Consider the following 21,849-nt stretch of genomic DNA (forward strand, 5'->3'; position numbering starts at 1 on the left):
ACTTTTTGTCAGGTGAGGAAAAATAAATGACTCTTTGAGGTCCTGTAAATCAGGTAGGTTATTTATAGCAGAATGCATTCTTGACCGGGGGGCTTTGTGAAGATGGCCGAAGGAGTTACTATAAAGGACAGCTCCTTGCTCACAGCACGCTTGGGTCCCTTCTGCCTTTGGGGCCTCACCACTAATTACAAACCCATTCTCAGCCTTCATGACTATGTATTCCACCCTCAAACACCGGCCAATCGCTGTAAGATGGTTCAGGCTGTTGCAGGCTGCATCTAGCTGTCTTGCATCACCTGCCTTCTGGCCAACAGCCTGGTGTCCAGATTTTGAGATGGAACCAGCTTGAAACCCTTTTGGTGACAGTCTGGGCTGAAGAGAAAGCCCCACTGGGCAGAAATGTGGAACTACAACTCCTCCTGGACAACTTGGGCTTCGGGCCAACCTCCTGGCATGGCCCAGTGAGCACCTCTGGTCTCATGCCTCTTCTGGGAAACCTGTTTACTCCAGCTTTGCCCTCCACACCCCCCTCACCCACGCTTCACTTCCCACACCTGCAAGGCACAAGCAGGCCAAAGAATGCCACTCAAGAGGCTTTCTCCATTTTATTTCTTTGGGAAAAGAAAACGAAGTCTTTCCATCACATATGGTAGAGATATATATTTATATATATTTATATATAATTTCTTTTGTGGTTGGAAGTCCCAAAGCTGAGTCTATTAATATTTTTTTTTCTATTTCTTTTCCTACTAATGCCTTCTCTTCCCCCCGCCCCTCTGGCCCAAGTTCTAGGACAGGTGCAGTGAGGGGTGAGTGGAATGGGCAGTGATTGCCAGGACGGCCCCCCACCTAGCTCAGAGATCTGGTGAGGGCCACTGGGAAGGGGCTGTGCAGAGGGATAGAGGCCGCACAGATGGGCACTCCTATTTTTGTAGGGGACGCACAGCTCGTTAAACAGTCACCAGTCATGGGAGGAGGCTGGTCAGGGGTTGGGGGACTTGCTCACAGTAGTTATCAGCTCTCTCCACCCTGCCCTCCAAACCCAGTCTTGGGCGTGGGAGGAAGCGAGTGAAAGAGAAGTACCAGGGCTGAGGGCCAAGCCTCCTCCAATTGTTATTGCTGGTGAATTAGAAATTTGCCTTTCCCTTCCTGTCTTGGGGAGATGGACTCTGAGAGGGCCCCGAGAGGAAGAAGGAAGTGACACTGGCTGTCCCAACCCCCACTGATGGCCATGCCAGGCCTACTCTGGGCAAACACTGGGCTACCTCAGGGCCCTGTGAACCCAGGGGTCAGTGTTCCTCTCAGGTCAGCCGCCTTCTTCAAGTGGAATCACAACCACCCCTCCACCCCCCAAAACAAGGGCCTCAGGCTCAGGCTTGGGCGCAGTGGAGCTTGGAAGTGGGCAGTGCACCAAAGATCAAGCAGAATTTTCTACTGGAAGAAAAAGTAAGGTTTAGGGGAAGAGGCAGCCTGGGACAATGATGTTCTGAGCATGAAAGGAGGCTGGGGGAATTGAGTGGGGGAAGACACAGGAAGACATCACAGACACTCATATAACCTCAGAAACTGGGTGAGGGTAGTGCCTGAGAGGCAGGTAGCACTTAATAGCTGTAGTTAGAGCTGGACAGTGGCCCCGGGTGTGGGGTCAACCAAGCAGATGGGGCTGTCGCCCTGTGGATCCTGGCCAGAAGGGTGAGGGTAGAGCTAAGAAGCCTCCAGGTGACCCTTCCCAAGAACAGGAGGGCAGATCTTCCCTGGGCACTAAGCCTCCAGCCCCAGCTCTTCCCTCCCCCAGCACACGCATATGGACCCATACTCAGGACCAGACCAGGCTCTGAGGCCTGGGCCCAAGAGACCTTGTGGGGAGGGGCTGGACAGGTAGCCCTCTCAACCACAGACAGGCCGTCTGCTCCCACTTGTCCCGCCAGTCTGCCCAGGGAGGGAGACTAGTGCAGGAAGGAGAGAGGCCAGGAGCCCAAGGTCTGTCAGCTTTGGCAGACCCCATGCAGGCCCCCTCAGGCTACGTGGCCTAGGAGGTGAGCATAGAGAGCATCACTGGACACAGGGTGGCCAACAGTAGCAGCCCAGACCCACCTAAGGGTTGGGTCACCTCATGGCACTGCAGGCCTGCCGCCTCCATCTCCAACGAGGGAGGGCCAAGAAAGGGAGCATGGCTCCCCTGCTGCCGGGGCCCCTTATCCCCACTCACTCTGCCCTCCCCCATTCCCTCCTTGGGAAGAGGGTTCGAGTGGGCTGCCCAAAGGGGCAGTGGTAGAGCTGGTAGAGTGGTAGAGGGGGGACCTAGTCACAGCTGCTTTGAGAACCTCTTTGGTCTGGGGATGTGGTAGGAGATGTGGGGAAGAGAGATGGCGGGGACGGGATACTGGGGACTCTGGCCTTTGACAGGGCATTTGTCAAAAGGCCACATGCCCAGCTAGGGAATCAGATTTCTGTGGACTCAATGCGCTCGAGGCGGGAGGGGGTCCAGGCTTTCTTCTCCTCGCCATGTTGAGGGGTAGGCGTGCTGGCACCTCCCGCAGCCCCACGCTCTCGCAGCCGCCGCTCCAGCTGCTGGTTGCGCTGGTACATCTCCACATAACTAAGCTGCAGCTGCTTCTGGTACTCGATGACCTTCTCCTTCTCCTCCAGCCACACGCGGCGCTCCTCTGCGAAGCTGGCGCCCTGGCGCTCCCGGGCTCGCCGCTCAGCCGCCAGCTCAGCCTGCAGCCGCCCCACCTCCCGCCGCAGGGCCCGTGTCCCACTCTCCCCACCAGCATCCACCTCCCCATCCAAGGAAACCAAGGAGGCAGCAGCGGCCACCCCAGCCTGACGGCGCATCTTGGCTTCGTCGCTCTCACAGGTGGCCAGCGCATCCTGCGGCTCGGCAGGGTCCATGGGGGTCAACGCCGGCTTGAGGCAGGCCGCAGGCAGCTCGCCCTCCCCCAGCTCCAGGCTGGCCTGTTTGCTGCTGAAGGAGTCCCTCAGGCTGAGCAGCTGCTCCTCCTTCTCCCGCAGCGAGGCCCGACCCTCCCGCAGCTGCGAGCGCAGCCCCACTATCTCACTCAACTTCTGGGACACGTCCGCCTGCGAGTCCTTCAGCTGCTGCTTCAGGAGGGAAATCTCCCCAGCCTTCTGGCACACCTGGGTGAGAGGAGAAGCCAGAGTGAAGGCAGAGCTCGCTCACCCCACCCCGAGCCCCATATCTAGTCCCACAGGCACCAAGCTTCCCCAGGGCTCAGGGGCAGCTCCTCATCAGACTGGGTGGAAATGACACTCGGGACACACTCCTTTGACTTGGGACAGACATAGCTGATCTTACGTGACCCAAGGATAGCTCTGGTCCTCACAAACATTCCTAATTGATTTTGTCCGCCCCCCCCCCCCACACACACACACAGACACTCCTTTCACTCCCCTCGTGATAGTGGTGGGCTGCTGCTCTGGGTTTCTCTGGAGGGGCAGAAGGAAGGGGACACAGAGGCAGAAGGCCCAAGCCCCCAGCCCGCACCTCCCACTTAGTTTCCTCCATCCGGGGCAGGAAGTCGGCCTGCTCCTTCTGGCAGGCCGCCACCTTGTCCTCAAGCTCTTCCCGTTGCCGCATCAGCCGGGCTGCCTCCTCCTGCAGCTGCTTCTTGTCCTGCTGCAGCCGCAGCACCTGCAACTGTAGGCCCTGCTGGGCACGCTGAGCGCGGCGGGCCACCTGCTGCAGCTTCCCGCTGCAGCCCTGCCGCAGCTCCGCCAGCTCGCGCTCCCACGCCTTCTGCCGCTCCTCCAGCACCTGGGCCACCGCCGCCTCGCTCTGCTCCAGGCTGCGCCGCAGAGCTGCCACCTCCTGCTCCTTCTCCCACAGCCGCTCCTCTAGCTCCTGGATCAGAGCACTGGGCGAGGGTGGTGAGCAGGCTGCAAATGGCAGGCCTCCACCTCCGCCCTCCCCCGATCCCAGGTGGCCTGGCCGCCCCATGGATGAGGAGGACCCACTCTTGCTGGAGGCCCGCCCACTGTCAGAGGTTGCCAGGTCTTGGTAGCCCGACCCACCACCACTACTGCTGCCGCTGCCACCCCCATAGCTGGCAGTGCCGATGCGGTTGATGTGGCTGGTGGAGGCACTGAGGGGCGCCAGGTGCTGGCTATAGCTGGAGCTGTAGGTGGGCAGACTTGTGAGTGAGTTCCGGCCAGAGTCTGAGAGGCCGCCCCCACCCCCGCCTGCTGGAGTCATGGTCCGAGACTTGTCCAGCCCGCCCTTGAGACCACCAGGGCCCTGTCGTCCCTCAGGGGTCCCATTGGTCTGCGGGGGGCACAAGTTCTGCATGGAGTGGAAGTTCTTGGGTACAACAGGCTTGAAGGCTGAAGGCCGAACTAGCGGCTCTGAGCACTACATAAAAGCAAGGAAGGGGGAGTGGGCATCAGGATGGGGCCTTAGCCTCGGCCTCAGCCTCCGCTCCCTGGCCAAGATTTGTTCAGGTCCACCTCCCACCCTCACTGGATCTCCATCTTAGAAGTCAATCCCAGCTGAATCTCCACCTCATGCCCCCCTGAAGCCAGGTCTCTCCCCTAGACCCACCCCATGGCTCCCCAGCCCAGCCTCCATCCTGGCCCCTACAACCCGACTTCCAAGAAGACCCACTTTACCCTCCTCTCTGGGCTGCCTCCCATGCCTCATAAAAGGCCCCGGGGACTGACCTGGTCTAGCTTGCCAGAGGTGGCCAGGAGCTTAGGTGGGTGGCTGGGCTCACGATACTGTGGTGGGGCCTTATCACTGCCGCCGCTGCTGCTGCTGCCACCACTGCTGCCCACCACATTCCCACAGACATCTGTGTGGTCACTGCCCCGCAGCTCGCCATTGAGGTAGAGGGAGTTGGCGAGAGCCTTGTCCTCTGATGGGTAGCGGCCCGGCCTCTCCCTGCTGGCCCCACTGCCACTGCCACGGGGGCCAGGGAAACCGCCCTGGCTGCCCCCACCCCCTGTGCGGGTGCCCACACTCTTCATGGCGAACTCCTGGGCGTGGGACACCCCACTGCCCACACTGCCCATGGCCAGGCGAGGGTCCGGGGGTCCGAGCTCAGAGGGCCGCGGGGCAAAGGCCAGGAGGGGATCCCGCCCTGGGTCGGCGCGCACAGGCAGTGTTTCCAGCTTCGCCATGACTAAGCCAGGAGGGCACTGTGGGCACAGGTGGGAAGGCAGAGAGAGGTCAGCTCCACCCCCACTCCCACACCCCCAGCCAAGTCAGCCCCAGCAACACTCGCACCCTGCCCCTCAGTGTCCCCTTCCCTACAACGGGTACAAGAGTTCCCAGACACCCAAGGTGAAGGAATGGGGCTGGGGTAAGAGTGACAGCTTGGTAATGGGGGCTGCCTGTTGCTCACCTGACAAAGCCCAACCCCAGGGCACCATGCACATACCCTCCTGGCTTTGCTCAGCTCAGCATTCCACTCCTCAACTCCTGCCTCAACCCCACCTCCTCCATGAGCCTCAATTCTTCCCTACAGCCCCCCGAATTTAGGCTGGGTCTGGGCCCCTATATCCCAACCGCATGGGCTGAGGAGATGGGGTTGGAAGGGGACAGCAATACCTGAATCGAATAGGGAACATCATAACTTAAGAGAGGGAGAGAAACCCACCCCTATACAAAAATTGTGGGTGGGGGTCCTTCCCGGCCCCCTAACCTAGGGCGTTGCAGTCAAGGGCAGAAGTGGAGGCTCACTACCAGCGCAGGCTCCTCTCCTTGCCTTTCCAAAGAGGTGGGGGGCCGACGGGTCCTCAAGCCTGGGACCCTCCGCGGCCCGGTCTGCAGGGGCCATGTGCCTCACTCTCGCAGTCGGGGCTCGGCCCGAACCAGCTGCCCGACTTTGGAAGGGCCGACTGGGCCATCCTGGACTGCAGTGTTCTCCTCTGCGAAATGGGAGGAACGAAGGACACACCTCGCCGAGCTGCCGCGTGCCAGGCGCCCCGCGGCGGCGGGTGCGGAAGGGGACGGGGGGTCTCGGCGGGGGTGGGCCGGAGCTGCCGCGGTGGCGCGCATCTGGGTCGCCAGAGGGCGCCACCACGGGCACGCCCCGTCCCCCGCGGACGGCCGGGGACTGCGGCGGCAGCGCGTGGCAAGAGGGCCCTCCTGAGGTCTTCGCAACTCGGCCGCACGGGGAACTGGCACGAGAGGGCCCCCTCCCCACGGCCAGTTCCCTGGCCGAGACCCCTGGGCTGGCCGAGGCCGGGGCAGAGGCGTGCCTCCCTCCGGGCCTGCGTTTCCACAGGTGGGCGGGGACGGGGCGGGGCCTCCGCACCCAGCGGCGCCCGGGAGGATTCCGCGCCCGCAAAACCACTCTAAGAATTCACTGCCACCGGGAAGACTTCCTGGATTCCTCCCCTTCCCCGCTCTCTGTGGACCTTGACCCTGCTCAGTTCACCGTGAAGTCCTCTGAGCCCTTCTGCGGGGTGCGCCTCCTCCCCCAAGGCCGGCCCCCAGAAGCCGGGGGAGCAGGGCCTCGGGTTACCTGTACTCAGGGAGGCCCTGCTTCCTTGTTCCTTTGTCTCAAGTCCGCACCTGGGAACACCTGCCCCAGAGACCTGCATAATCCAGCCTGGCAGAGGCACCAGGCAGTGCCTGCCGCGGGTGTAGACGCTCAAATGCGTGTATCAGAGATGGCAGGGGACGCCCTTAGGCCTTTACCCCCTACTCAGAAACCAGGCAGGGAGCCCTCCTTCTCTACCAAGGTGAAGGGGCCCAGGTGGCACCCCACAGCCCCTTGAGTGCTCTTCAGACTGTCTTCTACCCAGATGCCCACTTCTAATGCTGTGTCTTTCCTATCAGGCCCCAGACCAGGGGATCCTGACAAAACTCTTGCCCTTCAGGAGTCTTCTAGCCACCACACCTGGAATTACAGCCCTAGGTGGCTGGAAAGTTCACCACCAAGCCAGTCCTGACTGCCTTTGTAAAATTCCATTCTCTCCGTGTCTGCCCCTCACTTCCCCCACCCCCAGGTGCGGAGAACAGCACTTTAGCACCTTCCTCCCTCGGCCAGTCTGTCCCCACATGCAGGGCTGAGACTAGGGTGAGGCAAGAGAGGCACCTAGGGTGCAATTTAAGTGTAGGATCAGCAAGTGCAGGACCCTGAGAGTGAGTGCCTCCTTACACTTGGTGCCCTCATGCCTCACCCTGCTCTGCCTCCACTTCGCAACATATTCCAGCCCTGCTACCCCTCAGCCCAGAAGTACCCACCCACCCACCCTAAGCATGACCCCCTTCTTTTGCTATCCTTGGGTGCAGTGTAGGGAGCAGCTGGGGACTAGGAGGATGGAAGCTGAGTGGCCTGAGGCTTGGAACCGGTGGGAAGGCCTGGGCAGGGTTTGGGAGGAAGAACTGACAAAACTTCATAGTGATGGGGTTCAGGGGATGGGGCCAAGTGAGGAATCCAGGCTGGGGCCCCCAGGGTGGGTGTGACACCCTTAACATGACAGGGGGAGAATGTGTAGAGGAAATAGGTGCTTTTGGGAAGACCAGAGAAAGTTGTCTCTCACATACTGGATGGAAAGAGAGACTGGCATCACCAGCATTCAAGGGTGGTGTGGGTGGGGCCCAGCATCAAGCTAGGGTGGCAGAGCCCCAGAAGCTTGGGAGGCAGTGGGGGAGCAGGTAGAAGGGAGCAGACCCTGCAGACCAAGATGAGGGGCTTCAAGAATGTGGGAGCAGCTCCCAGTGTTTAAAAAAAGGCCAGGCAAAACTGGGATTGGAGAGCATGCCCTGGATTTGGCAGGTGGAAACATTACTGGTGTCTATGAGAGAATGGTTTCAGAAAAGTGGTGCAAGGCAAAGCCAGACTACAGGAGTAGAGAGGTCTAGAGGGAAAGATGGGAGAATTCCCTGCCAAGAGAGAAGGCCAGAGAAGGCTATAATTTAAGGTGGTTTGGGACCCAAGGGCCCTTTTCTAATTTTAAAATTAAGCATGGTATAAACCTGAGTGTGTTGACATGCCAAAGGAAGGTGCCCAAAGTGAGATTAGAGATCTAGGAATGGGGGCTACGCCAGAGGCCTGGATGTGGACAGGAGAAAATCTCAGAAGTGATCATGTTGGTCATGAGAGCGATAGGGATAATGTTTGGGAAGGTGCTTTGCAAACTGTAAGGTGCAGTACAAACATGTAGTACTACCTTGTCTGAGATCCAGGAAAGGAGAATCTGACCATAGGTTGGGGCTGGTCATATGCCACTCTGCCCTACTGTTTCCCTGGAGTGTGTATGGTCCCCAGCCAGGCTAGGATGCCCAGAGTCCTGGACGGAAATGACATCCCAAGACTGTCTTCTGAGCCTCCTCTCCCTGTGCTCTACCTAGGGAATCCATGACTGCCAACACACAGCAGCTCTCCCGGGAGCCTTGCTCCCCAAAGTGCTTCTTGCCGTAATTATAACATGTCATGGTCAACCCCATGCAAGCGTTCCCTGTCCCTTGCCTCTCCCAAGCTGGGGCTGCCACAGCTTCTTTCCTCAAAAGCCCGGCAGGGAGCTTTCAGGACAAGGACGGGCATATGTTTCCGCCTGACAGGCAGAAACTCAGCCCAGAGGAAGAGTCTGAGCTTCATCTATAGGTCAGGGTCCTGAACTGGCCCAGGTAACTGAGTGTGGTCTGCAAAGGCAGCCTCATGGCATCAGCCCAACAACCCGGGATGACAGCCTGTTGCCCGACTCTACCTCTATCTCTGTCCCATCAACCCTCAGTGTCTGGGACATTACACACAGTATTAGCAGTCACAAAGGGGCCAAATGGACTCTACCTGGGAGTTACATAGGCAGATCCCTCCAACCCACCTGGGTGGAGTGACCACCCAGCCCCTCCCTACCTGTGTCCCTCCCAAAGCTAGGAACACTCCACTCTTCTCTTAGGGTCTCAGAGGCCCCAAGCTAAGCCCATTTACCCCCTAAAGATCTCAGCAGCCCCTCCTGCCAGTCCCCCTTGCTGGGGACTCCTCACTCACCTTTCTTCCCCTGCACTCTCTCCTCTGTGCAGCTGCCAGGGGACTCTTTCTAAAGGGCAAAGCCAATCTTGTCCCTGCTCTGCCCAAATTCTTCCATGAGCAGTGCCAAGTGCAGGAGACAGAGTTCTGGAGGCATCAGCTCTAAGTGTAAATCCCAGCTCCACTGATTAGAGGTGGAACCGCATGCAGGTTATTTCACCTCGGGTTCTCACATCTACCTTATAGGAATCTTAAGTAAATGTATTATGGGTAAAATGCGTGGCATTCCTCTCAGCGCCCAGAACCAGAGCAGAGCTTGCAGGAGGGCCACCAAGGCCTCTCCTGCTGCCCATCCTTTTTACCCCGACCTGAGCCCCTTTCCACTCCACACACAATCTATTCCCAGCTCTCTGTGCCCATCCTGCATCCTTCAAGGACCAATCCAAATGCTGCCTCTCAGGACAGCATCCCTGATCTCCCCTAGTGGGGAGGGGTCTTGGAACACTTGGCTCAGGCTACTCCAGGGAGATGCCACTCTGAGGTTTCCTTGGAGCTGGCCTGTGGATACCCCAGTGGCACAGATGGCAGAGTCCTGTGGTCTTTTGGCCTGGCACTGAGGAGATGCAGAGAGAATGTGTGGGAATGCTAGTTATGAGCAATGCAAAGAGGCAATGAATCCGGACAGGAAAATCAGGAAGGGCTTCCCGGAAGAAGGACTGAGGGAGAAATAGGATCGGGGGCACTGTAGGGCTTTTGGGGGTGCAGAGGTCTCCAGAACTTCTTGGTTGGGATTTGAGGGGCGATCCATCTTCTCTTGGCGACAAAGGAGAAAGGGGCCCATCCCCTAGATTCTGGCTCTGATGAAGTCCGTGTTTCAGGACTGAGGGGGCTGACAGCGCCCCCCCTTCCCCTTGAGCACACACACGCGCGCACACACGAGCCTCCGCGCGGGGGGGTGGGGGTATTCGCCATTCACCAGCAACCCGTTGCCCGCAGCGACAACAGATAGAGACCCCGGCCACAGGCCGTCCCGAAGAGGTGCCCGGGGGTCTCTGCAGTGGGGAAAATCCCACCCGGACCTCCCCGTGCTCCGCACCAACGCGTGTGGCCCCGGGGGGCGGGGCGCAGAGGGAAGAGGTGACATAATCCGGGCCGCACCCCCTCCGGCCGCCACCTCCCCCCAGGCCCCGCGAAACATCCATGACATCATCGCCTCATCTCCACTCCCCTCCCCCCTAGGACCCCAGCAGCGGGACGCGCCCCCTCCTCAGCTCCAGGTCTGGCTGGACGAGCCTCGCGGTGCAGTGTGCACGGCGACAGGTCGGAGCCCGGAGGGACGCCGCGGTGGCCCTGCCTCACTTACTCGCTGCCTCAGGATCTGGCGCGGGGTCTTCGACGAGGGCGCCACCGGCCCGGCTTGCTGGCGCAGCCCGAAGCCCGCCCGGCGGGGCGCGCGGCGCGGGCCCGGCTCGGCTCCGCGCCCCTCCCGCTTCCCACCCGGGCCCCGCCCACCCGCGGCTGCGGCAAACGCGGACCCGCCCTCCGGCCACGCCCCCCGGGGCCGCCAATCCCCGGGCTGGGGCGGGGCGCAGTGCCTTAACTCCTTCGTCTCTGCATCCTGGTCCGCACGTGGAACCCTTCTGGACCACTCACTCCAGGGCGCCACGAGTCTGCTCCGAGCCCGTCTGCTCGTCGCCTGTTATTCCCCAGGATTCTTGGGCTCAGCCCGCAGTCTCTCCTTTCCAACGAAAGCAGTGGAACAGCGCCCTCCGCCACATCTTTGGCGACCTAGAGGAGCCCCTCTGGTTTGGGGAAGGGGCTCGGGACACCCAGCCCCGAGCCCCATTCCTCTCCCGCTACTGCTCTTTCGGACGCGGCCTCCCAGCGGACGCCGTGAGACCCTGCAAGTCCGCAAGGTGGGGGCGGGGCGAGCCATCACGGGTGGATCCCACACTGCCGAGGGAAGACCGCCCGGGCGCGGGGACCGCAGGCTCGCGTGTGGGAGGCTTCGAGGGGCCGTGACACCCTCCGTCAGCAAACGGAGCCGGTCTGACACTTGCTGCTCGCGGATGCTCACCGTCCGCGGGAAAAGGCGGGCGACCAGGAAAAGACGTTACAATCCAGCAGGGTTTGAGTGCTTTCACCCTGTGCCCCGCACCTGGCACGAGGCTTGGACCCGGCCCGCACGCTGCATCCGGGGATGAGAGGGGACCCGGAGCACCAGCTTCGCACGCGCGTGCCGCGTTCTGTGCGGCGAGTGCTCATTCCGCCCCGGGTGGCCTGGGAGGACTGCCGGGAGGACTAAGTCAGCCTGGAACTGATGCCTTAGCCTTGAATAGGGCCGGGAAGCAAGCCAGGCCTAGGGTTCAGTATTAGCAAAGCCTGGAGGCACAAAGGGTCTGTCCTAAAAGCTGCAGCGCCTCCACTTTGGCTGGGATTTAACCCATTGTATCTCAGCTGTTAACAGCTGATTCATTTGGTCATCCATCATCCTATTTTATAGTTTTTATTTCTGGCTGTTTTCTGTTTTGTGAATTTTTCCATATTTGCTTTTATCTTCTATAGTGATTTGTAAGGCAGAAAGCCTGTTTTTAATTATCCCGGTGGTTGCCTTTATCAAATAAAAATACAGTTTATATTTCACAAATTATTAAAGTCAATGACAAACCATTCGTTTTTATATTCCTCTTTATGTAATGAGAAATTTAATGTCTTTCAATCTCCTGGCCTACTGTCCTCACACCTTATATTTGTCCACTTAATCCAGGATGATAGACCCAGCTTTTGTTTACATTTTTTTTAAGCCACAAAATCCTCTTTTTCAATCGTTTTTGGCTTTTGCCAACCCTTTGTTTAATTGGTGTCAATGTCACTGCCAGTTTTGTATGCTCTAATTTTTCTATTCCTCATTCAGACCCAGCTTTCACCTGACTGGTGATTTCAGGGAAGACTCCTGCATGTAATGTTTTTCTAAGCCTTTCCCTAGGTAGGTGAGAAGGCCTTTCTACTGTCTTTACACACAAATGGTGGCTTGACTGTTTATAGAATTCTTGAGTCTCAAACTTTTCCCCTCAAGACACTCTTGTCCTTATTCCATTGTCTTCCGGCTTTCAAAATGGTGCAAGTACACCTGAAATTAATATAGTGTTATATGTCAATTATATCTCAAAAAAAAAAAAATGGTAGCAAAGCTGGGCTGGTCTGTTTTAGGTGAGCAATTTCCCTGGTGCTTGTTGGGATTTTTCTTTACCTTCAAAAGTCAAACATTTTGCCAGTAAAAGTCTCAGTGTGGGACTTTTTCTATTAATTTTCCAGAAATAGAAGAGGTCTTTTCAGCTTTAAAAAGTTTTCTTCTAATTTGTTCCTGTCTATTCTGTGAACAGATTGTTTCGGGGTTTTTTTCTCCCCTAAAATTATCACACTGGATCACCACTGTCAATTAGATCTTTGTCCTTTTTCTCTGCATCCTGGAAGAGTATCTCAAGTTTTTCTTCACCATCACAGATTTAATTCTCTTCAGAGTCAAGGGCACTCTTTGTTTTCTCCAATAAGATATTTAATTCTGCTGGTTTTATTTTCCTTTCATTTTAGCCAATTTCCACCCCACCTTTGTTTTGATCTCAATTTAATCTCTTTATAGTTCTCTGTTCCTATTTCTTAGAGAATGTGGTTTTGCATCTTAACACAGGAAAATAAGAGAATACCATATCTGACTGTTCTAACGCATATGAAAACCTTCATAAAGTGGACCATTTTCTGGGAAATAACATTACAAAAATAAGAAAGACGTTGAAAACATTATCCAAGAAATATGTCCAAAAAAGGCTCTGGGCTCAGATGGTTTCATGGAAGAATTCTTTCAAACTTTCAGTGAACAGATAATCCTGACCCCATAAATCTGTACTAGAGCCCAGAAAAGTTAGAATGCTATTTCACATTATGAAGCCACAGTTCCCCTTATACCAGTTCCCCATAAAGATAGCATACAAAGAACTGCAAACCAATCATACTTACAAGTTCAGGGGGAAAAAAATTCCTAAATACAACTCAAGGAAATAAAATTAAATATTATTGTATGTGAAATTAATAATCCATGAGTTCGTTAAATTAAAAAAAAACAATCATCACCATAGATGCCAAAAAGTCATTCAGGGGCCGGCCCTGTGGCTTAGCGGTTAAGTGCGCGCGCTCCGCTGCTGGCGGCCCGGGTTCGGATCCTGGGTGCGCACCGATGCACCGCTTCTCCGGCCATGCTGAGGCCGTGTCCAACATACAGCAACTAGAAGGAAATGCAGCTATGACATACAACTATCTACTGGGGCTTTGGGGGAAAAAAATAAATAAAATTAAAAAAAAAAAAAAAGTCATTCAAAAATCAATACCCAAAAAGAACTCTCATAACTAACCAGCAACGGCTGAAATTAAGATTCCATATTTTGGGCCGGCCCCGTGGCTTAGCCGTTAAGTGCGCGCGCTCTGCTGCTGGCGGCCCGGGTTCGGATCCCGGGCGCACACCGACGGGATTTTTCCCCCTTTGGGGGAAAATAAATAAATAAATAAAATCTTTAAAAAGATTCAATATTTTGTGCTACCTTGACATCTGGTAAAATCAGGAGGGCCTCGAATGGCCTCACAGCAACTTGCCCTAGCCAAACAATTCTCCTTATCAAATGGACCAGGTGCAGTTCCTGCTTATCTCTGAGCAGCGGGTTTCAGCTCTCTGCCAGCCAAGGAACTATTCAAACAAGCCAATCACATCCCCTGCAGCAACCAGGGTCACACCTCACCCACTTGCTGCTACAAAGCCTGCCCCCCACAGCCTCTGGCTGTTCACTAAATTCCCGAGTGCAACGCCTGTGTGGCCCTGTATGGTTTGTGGTGTCCTCCTCCCCTGGCCTGTGAGTATATGTAACTAATAAACTGCTGTCAATCTCACCTGTCCAGTGTCAGGTATTGTGTTTGGCCATCTCCATAACCCTAGGGTGGGAATCCCTCACCAATGGGGTAAAGAGGGAGCAATTAAAACAAGAGTCTATCATCTCAACAAAGCTGGGAAAATAAAAAGAAAGAGACTATCAGATTGACAAAAATGAAAAAGACTGATATCCCAAGTTGGTAAGTCTGTAGATAGGAACTCACACAGTGTTTTTGAGAGTATAAATTGGTACAACCCTTTGGGAGGACAATTGGGTAATATATAAAAACGTGTAATGTGTATATCTTCAGACCCAGCAATTCCATTTCTGGGAATAAATGCCATCACAAGTAATATGATAGATGTACAAAGTCACTGATGTACTGATGGTAATAGCAAAAAAAAAAAAAAAAAAATTAAACCTAAACACATCAATCTATTAACAGAAGATTGATCAAATGAATCACAATGTGTCCAATGCAATGTATCAATAGAAAGCTACTTAAAAGAATGACATGGATGTCTATGTATTGACATAGAAAGATGACTATATTAAGTAAAAAAGCAAGTGGCAGCATCATTATGTATGCATACTATAATTTTTCTATTATTTTTAAAAGAATATATATGTATATGCATAGAAAAGTCTGAAAAGATACACATCAAACTATTACCAGTGGCTACCCTGAGATGGTGGGATTGCAGGGGGTATGGCAGTAGAGAGGACTCTCTCATTAGGCATTAGGCGCTCTGTAATGTTTGCATTTTTTACAATAAGCATGTACTAGTTTTGTAAAAAAAATTTTTTTAAGATAAAGAAGTTTTCCTGGAAGAATAAACAGGTAAGTAAGCTCTGGAAATTTAGATATGACAGACTATTATGATATTAAATATTTGCTCAAAACTCCCTGCCACAATGGAGTTTGCATTCTAGTGAGAGGAGATGGTCAGTAAAATACATAGCGGATTAGACAGTGGTTAAGTACTAAGGAGAAGCTGAGATTGCAGGGGGATCCCAATTCTGGATAAGGTGGAAGGACTTGCCAAGGAAGTGACATTCAAGTTAAAGATGTGGAGTGGAGGGAGCAAGCCAAGTGTAAATCTGGAGGTTTCTAGGATGCAATCATTTTATCCAATAAAATGAGCTCTTTTTCTATATTTTCTTGTTTTGTCACACTAACTACAGCTTCCAAATAGAAATAGCTACTTAAACATTTTAGTTTCTAATAAGATCAGTAACTACAAAAGGAATTAACATTATTAAAGATCTACTCTTTTAAATGGCACTAGACCCAGACTGTTTGATGGCTGAGTTCTACCCAATCTAAAAGGGATCATTCTAAGTCATAGTAAAAGATGAAAAGCTCTCAAATTCGTTTTACAAAGGTAGAACAATCTTAATCCCAAAATTAAATAAAAGAAGAAAATTGTGATTAATCATCCGTCTTCCCCACTAGCTTGTAGCATCTATGTGGACAGGATCCTTTTTTAAAATTCCATATCCGCATCTTAATACTCTGGTAAACAGAATAACGGCCCCCCAAAGATATCCCAGTCCTTACCCCCAGAACCTGTGACTATGTTAGGTTACATGGCAAAGCAGAATTAAGGCTGTAGATACTATTAAGGTTTCTAATCAGCTAACCTTAAAATAGAGAGATTATCCTGGATTATCTAGATGGGCCCAATGTAATCACAAGGGTCCTTGAAAGTGGAAGAGGAAGGGAGAAGAGAGTGAGGGGGAGACGTGATTATGGAAGAACGGTTAGAGAGATGCAACTGTAGCTGGCTGTACTGACGGAGGAAGGGGGCCCTGAGCCAAGGAATGTGGGTGGCCACTCAAAGACGGAAAAGAGCCTCCAAAAGGAACACAGCCTTACCTTGACTTTAGCCCAGTAAGACCCATGTTGGACTTCTAACCTATAGAACTGTAAGACAATATATTTGTGTTTTATGCCACTAAGTTTGTGGGAATTTGTTACAGCAGCAATAGGAAACTAATGCAAGCACATAATAAGCACTCAACATTCATTTGTTGAATGATGAATGAAATCACAAAAACCCTGGGTCTATAGATAAACAGGTAAAAGACACAAACAGATCATTTACAGAACACAAATGGCCAATAAGCAGTTGAAAACATCTCCAGCCCTGCTGATACTGAAGAGATTCAAATCAAAATCAAATTAGCAGGCTATTGTGATCTTTTGGGGTCCTACCCACCAAGTTATCCAGAGGAGAACTCGAGGCTTCTCTGGCATGACTGGGCAATCCCAGTGACCTCCAAACACCAAACTGGGAGGCAGACAAGGCACTTTAATCCATGGTAAAGTCTGGATGTTTGTACCAAAGCTTTTTACAGGTGTGCTTGAAATAAAAACCTCTGGAATTGGGCCAAAAATTTCTGAGAATGACCAGTAAAGGTCTTGGGAGTTATCTAGACCAATATAAAACTGTAACCGAAATGTTTATGATCCAAGTGTGCTGAGGTCTTTTACAAGCTGTTTTATAAACTGATTAGCTGATGTTTACACACACACACACACACACACACTCTCAGCCTGTGAAAAATAAAAGTTAAAGGAAAAATACAAAAAATTATTAGACTGTGTTCTCCTTTTTATCACCATTCTTTACTAATTGCACATTTTACCTAAGATAGAAGATGGTTTATGCTTTTATGTTCCCCAGGGTCCCTCTGTAACATTTTTCTTTTTTTTTTTTTTTTAAGATTTTATTCATTTATTTTTCCCCCCAAAGCCCCAGTAGATAGTTGTATGTCATAGCTGCACATCCATCTAGTTGCTGTATGTGGGACGCGGCCTCAGCGTGGCTGGAGAAGTGGTGCGTCGGTGCGCGCCCAGGATCCGAACCCAGGCCGCCAGCAGTGGAGCGCGCGCACTTAACCGCTAAGCCACGGGGCTGGCCCTCTTTTCTGTTTTTACATAATTGATGCTTTGTTTATAGCATACTAACAGAGAGACTTATCTGTACCTGTACTGTGTAAACCTCATTGCAAGACAGCTAGAAACAAAGTAAAAAAGAACACAAGTCGCCGCCCCACCCTCCCAAGCGAGCTTTATGTACTCACATCTTTTTGTGAAGCACGTTGGTCCTTCTTCAAGCACCAAGCAGAATAATAAAATGATTACTACATCGTGGAAATTATGGTCATACCTAAATTTTTAATCAATTTTATTGAAACATGCAGAATCCAAAAATGTTACCAGATTTAGTATTTGTAAAAGCTGGAGTAAATTCGTCCAGCAGAAAGCCTCCTTTGTAAACTTTTTTACGTTATCATCGCAGACAGACACGGCGGTGGCTAAATGAAACTTTTATTATCTGTCTTTGGGGCCCAAACTTCCCATGTGTCCACTTACCATTTGCCAACTTTTCCTCTCCTGAATTGCTACCACCCAGCAGACGGAGCTGAGATGTAGAAAAATGAGAATTTGCCGACAATGATGGATTATATGTTCAATAATTTCTCATCTATTCATATTTGCTACTACAGTCTATTTTGACATGAGGCAATACGCACAAACTAAAACGGCATCAAGACAACTGCCGGGCCGGCCCTGTGGCTTGGTGGTTAAGTGCGCGCGCTGCGATGCTGGTGGCCCGGGTTCGGATCCCGGGTGCGCATCGAGGCACCACTTCTCCGTTCATCCTGAGGCCGAGTCCCGCATACAGCAACTAGAAGGATGTGCAGCTACGACATACAACTATCCACTGGGGCTTTGGGGGGAAAAAATAAAATAAATAAAATCTTTAAAAAAAAAAAAAAAAAAAGACAACTGCCAAACTAGACATCAAGCATGTGTCCAGACAACTACACTGTTCTGTGATCTGTGGGGTTTAGCTCTACAACAAAGTGACTTGACTTACTTCGTTGATGAGAAATAGCTTAACGAAAATAAAACAGAGGTATCAAGTCTCAGTTACTCAGTTATGAAACACTTGGAACATTACTAGTTTTAGTTTTGGTTAGTATTATGGATTTTTTTGTATTATATGTTAGAAATGTAAGTCAAATGGTAATATCATATAAGAAAATTAAAATGACTAAAACCAGTCAAAGTAAATCTACCAGGTTATCTTCAAAAGGTTATATTTAAATAAGTCTAATGTTATAGTATCAGTATTTGGTAGGTTCTCTTACAAGGTTCCCTTATACATTTTGCTGTAATGAATAATCAAATAATGTATTAACCAGCCAAAAATTACATATGGTGTCCGAATAAACCAAGTAAAACTATTTTTCAACGTCACTATTGTAGTCTAAAAGGCTTTTGGTACAATTCTGTGCCTATCAAAAGTTAGGTATGGGGCCGGCCCCGTGGCTTAGCGGTTAAGTATGCGCACTCCGCTACTGGCGGCCCAGGTTCAGATCCCGGGCGCGCACAAACGCACCGCTTGTCCGGCCATGCTGAGGCAGCGTCCCACATGTAGCAACTAGAAGGATGTGCAACTATGACATACAACTATCTACTGGGGCTTTGGGGAGAAAAAAGGGGGGAAAAAAAAGGAGGAGGATTGGCAATAGATGTTAGCTCAGGGCCGGTCTTCCTCAGCAAAAAGAGGAGGATTGGCATGGATGTTAGCTCAGGGCTGATGTTCCTCACAAAAAAAGAAAAAAAAAAAAGTTAGGTATGATACACAACTCGTCACCCAGATATGGATCCTCAGCCCTGTCCTCAATATAAAAGGAACAAGCTCCTGAGAACCCCATTTTTCAAACTGTACGCTGAGATCTCTTGTGGGTTATAAAATCAGTTTAGTCACCATCAGCAATGAAACAGAATAGAGAATGAAAGATCAACATGCACCAAACCATGACGAGTGAAGGACTACTGTGAAGCTTTTGCTTCAGTTATCTCTATGTATGCACACACACACATAGAGATACTGAGTCTTTAAGGTAAAATGGATTTCTTACTAAGAGACAGCGTCAAAAAAGTTTGAAAAACACAGCCTTAGCAGAATAGTTGTCTCTGATCTTGGGGCAGGGGCTTGGGACTGGAGGTATCTGGGACATGCTCGTGAAGGCTCGAAGTGGTACCTGGAACAGTTCAACAGGGGAGTGAAGGGTGTGGAGGGAGGAGCTGATGGAGTAACGATGACTTGTGGGATACGATGTTTGCAAAGAAGTCTTAAGAAGTGTTACTGATTCAAAACACTAATTAAACATCCCCCCCCTTCACCAAATACAGCCCAAATCTCTGGGCTCAGCATTCACTGCCCTTCCCAGCTGGGTCCCAACCTCCCTTTCCACCTTATCTCTCCTTTGCCCCCGCCTTTCTTCCACCCAACACTCCATGCCCCTCAGTGAACCACAAGCCTTGACATTCTCTGCATGTGTCCTCCCCTCAGCCCAGAAGGCCTCTCCTTGTGAGCCGCTGGTCCCTTTCTTTTATTATGGCATTTGGCCAGGCATCTGGCTGGTTAGACGGTTGGTGGTCTCCCTGTTAGACTGGTACCACTGCCCTTGCCCCCACCATGGCTTCCTGGGTGCTTAGCATTCTGCCTCATACTCGGTAGGCTCTCTGTAGATTATGTTCTTTTTATTTTTTTTTTTTGTAATTTTATTTATTTATTTTTTCCCCCAAAGCCCCAGTAGATAGTTGTATGACATAGTTGCACATCCTTCTAGCTGCTGTATGTGGGACGTGGCCTCAGCATGGCCAGGGAAGCCGTACATCAGTGCGCACCCGGCATCTGAACCCGGGCCGCCAGCAGTGGAGCGTGCGCACTAAACCGCTAAGCCATGGGGCCGGCCCTATGTTAGTGTTTTTTAAACACACTTTAGATGTGTTTAAATAATTTTTGTGTTACAAAGATCCAACATGCATCCTGCACTGGTGCCACTGTGGCGACCCGAGGGGAGTCACTCAAGTGCGGGATGAGTGGAGTGACTATTGGTGCCCTCATGTGTCCACTTTTTTCAGCCTCTTTTCTGAGGCTTAACTTGAGCCAAGGATACAAGAGGCCATTTAGGGCTCAATGTGTTTAAGCTTTTATGGGAAATTTTACATGTATAAAAACAGATGAGTATAACCTCCGTGTACACATTACCCAGTTTTAATAATTTTTCAACTCGCAGCCAATCTTGTACATAACCGTTTTTGAAAAGACAAGTTGTATTATACCGCTCTCCAACTCTGGGCTTATCAATAATATGCCTTGAAGGTCCATAAAAAAGAGGAGTGTGATAGAACCAAACTGAACTGGACTGGACTCTATAGGGAGCAAGTGGTATCAAAATAGACCTGTAGGGCTGGGCTCTGAAGATAAGGCCTCCAGAACAAGTATATCAAGCATTTTTGTAACTCAGGAGTTACAAAAATCAAAACTTATCTGATTGGCTGGAGCCAAGTCTAGAGTTTCTGCTGGAGGGGGAAAATTAACTATGAAAGAAGGGCCACACAACAGGAAAAGGACTCAGATAGGGTCACAGGGAAGTCCTGGGTCCCTGGTTCTGCATCACCATTCTCCAGTCATACCTACATCCTCAGCCACCTGAGACAGTCACCCTCGTGCTCCAGGATAAGTGAAAACTGTACCTTCAGGAAGAAATAAAAATAGAGCTAGTGAATAAGCAAATGTAAATCCATGGTATTGAAATGTTATTGAAATGTTTACCATCAGTTTTAGTATTAGGACATGTACAAATCAGTAATGTAATCATTATAATACTACGTGTGTCTGGTCTACTTTTTAAGGTGTAAAATCATTTAAAATAATTTCTTTTTTTTTTTTGTGAGGAATATCAGCCCTGAGCTAACATCCATGCCAATCCTCCTCTTTCTGCTGAGGAAGACCAGCCCTGAGCTAACATCCATTGCCAATTCTCCTCCTTTTTTTTTTCCCCCTTTTTCTCCCCAAAGCCCCAGTAGATAGTTGTATCTCACAGTTGCACATCCTTCTAGTTGCTGTATGTGGGATGCCGCCTCAGCATGGCCGGACAAGCAGTGCGTCGGTGTGCGCCTGGGAGCCGAACCTGGGCAGCCAGTAGCAGAGCGCGTGCACTTAACCGCTAAGCCACGGGGCCAGCCCCTAAAATAATTTCATATATTAAATATGGAGACTTTAAATGCTTAGAAGTATTAAGTAACGATTAATGTTTAAATGTTTGAAAAATTGCAAGTTGTTAAACTTTTAAGTTTTCATTTATTTGCTGTGAAAGTGGTTTGTACACACTTAGAAAAATGTTAATCACTTACTATTTGAAGAACTGTTCATTTGGTAAGTTTATTAGTAGATCGATCACTAAATAATGCACAGAGAGTCACAGGGTTTTCCCTCCATAAGCTCTTGGGACATAAAGAATCTTAGAAGGCTTTGGGGACGTGAGGAAGGGATGTGCCTTTCCCCACCCCCAGCCTGTGGGCAATGTCTTGAGGGTGGAGTGAAGGGGCTGCCATAGCCATCTTGCTACCTGGATGGTGGTGGCTGAGGACAGTTGAGGGAAAGGATGGAAGAGACCTGGAGCTGCTGTGTTGCTCTGTGAGAAGCCCACTCCAGTGGGGAATTTAATTATTTGCAACTTTATGGCCTGCCTCTCCACCCCACCCCTACCTCCCTTCACTGGCTCCCAACCTTGGCTGCACATTGGAATCTCCTGATGCTTCCTGAGTCCCACCCCCAGAGACTCTGACTGAACTGGTCTGGGGTGCAGCCTGGCATGAGAATGCTGAAAACTCCCCAGGTGATTCTAATGAGCAACCAGGGCTGAGAACCACTGTTTCAACTGTAAGCCATCTCCTTTTCCCTTTGTAATTTTATGTGTCTATCTCATACTGTGGGGTACCTATTTTGTTTCTTCCCTCTCCTACTAGACTAGGCTCCCAGATGGCCTTCCAAACAATGCATGTGGTCCTTCCCAGCTCCAGATGACCCTAAGTGCCCACTGCTGATAGAAGTAGGAGAGTCACACTTTACTTAGAATTTAGGTTCTAAGTTAATGCTTATGGCCAAATGAGTCAAATT

General features: G+C 51.2%; 1 protein-coding gene across 4 annotated transcripts; it reads right to left on the bottom strand.

The window, feature by feature from the left end:
• Window positions 1–586: 586 nt before the first annotated feature.
• On the bottom strand, window positions 587–10,424 carry LZTS3 (leucine zipper tumor suppressor family member 3). 4 transcript variants are annotated; one of them, XM_087445524.1, is made up of 5 exons: window positions 10,306–10,424; window positions 5,727–5,889; window positions 4,681–5,157; window positions 3,509–4,372; window positions 587–3,141 (listed from the first exon to the last, which is right to left on the bottom strand). In XM_087445524.1, the coding sequence occupies exons 2-5, from the start codon at window positions 5,796–5,798 to the stop codon at window positions 2,443–2,445; spliced, it is 2,112 nt and encodes a 703-aa protein (XP_087301650.1). In that variant the 5' UTR covers window positions 5,799–5,889; window positions 10,306–10,424; the 3' UTR covers window positions 587–2,442. The 4 variants fall into 4 exon arrangements, with proteins under 4 accessions (XP_087301650.1, XP_087301652.1, XP_087301653.1 ...); XM_087445526.1 differs by lacking the exon at window positions 10,306–10,424 and having other exon boundaries at window positions 5,705–7,148; XM_087445527.1 differs by lacking the exon at window positions 10,306–10,424 and having other exon boundaries at window positions 5,702–7,148.
• Window positions 10,425–21,849: the final 11,425 nt, after the last annotated feature.

Source organism: Ceratotherium simum, chromosome 21 (assembly GCF_057802395.1).
Source record: "Ceratotherium simum simum isolate JZ-2026a chromosome 21, ASM5780239v1, whole genome shotgun sequence".
Taxonomy (NCBI): domain Eukaryota; kingdom Metazoa; phylum Chordata; class Mammalia; order Perissodactyla; family Rhinocerotidae; genus Ceratotherium; species Ceratotherium simum.

Bases quoted from the DNA above. Each gene is read 5' to 3' on its own strand.
- LZTS3 (XM_087445524.1), bottom strand. From the start codon at position 5,798: ATGGCCCCTGCAGACCGGGCCGCGGAGGGTCCCAGGCTTGAGGACCCG. The intron at 4,373-4,680 runs GTCAGTCCCCGG...GCTTTTATGTAG, and splicing joins CCTCTGGCAAGCTAGACCAG to TGCTCAGAGCCGCTAGTTCG. The intron at 3,142-3,508 runs GTGCGGGCTGGG...CCTCTCACCCAG, and splicing joins TGGAGGAAACTAAGTGGGAG to GTGTGCCAGAAGGCTGGGGA.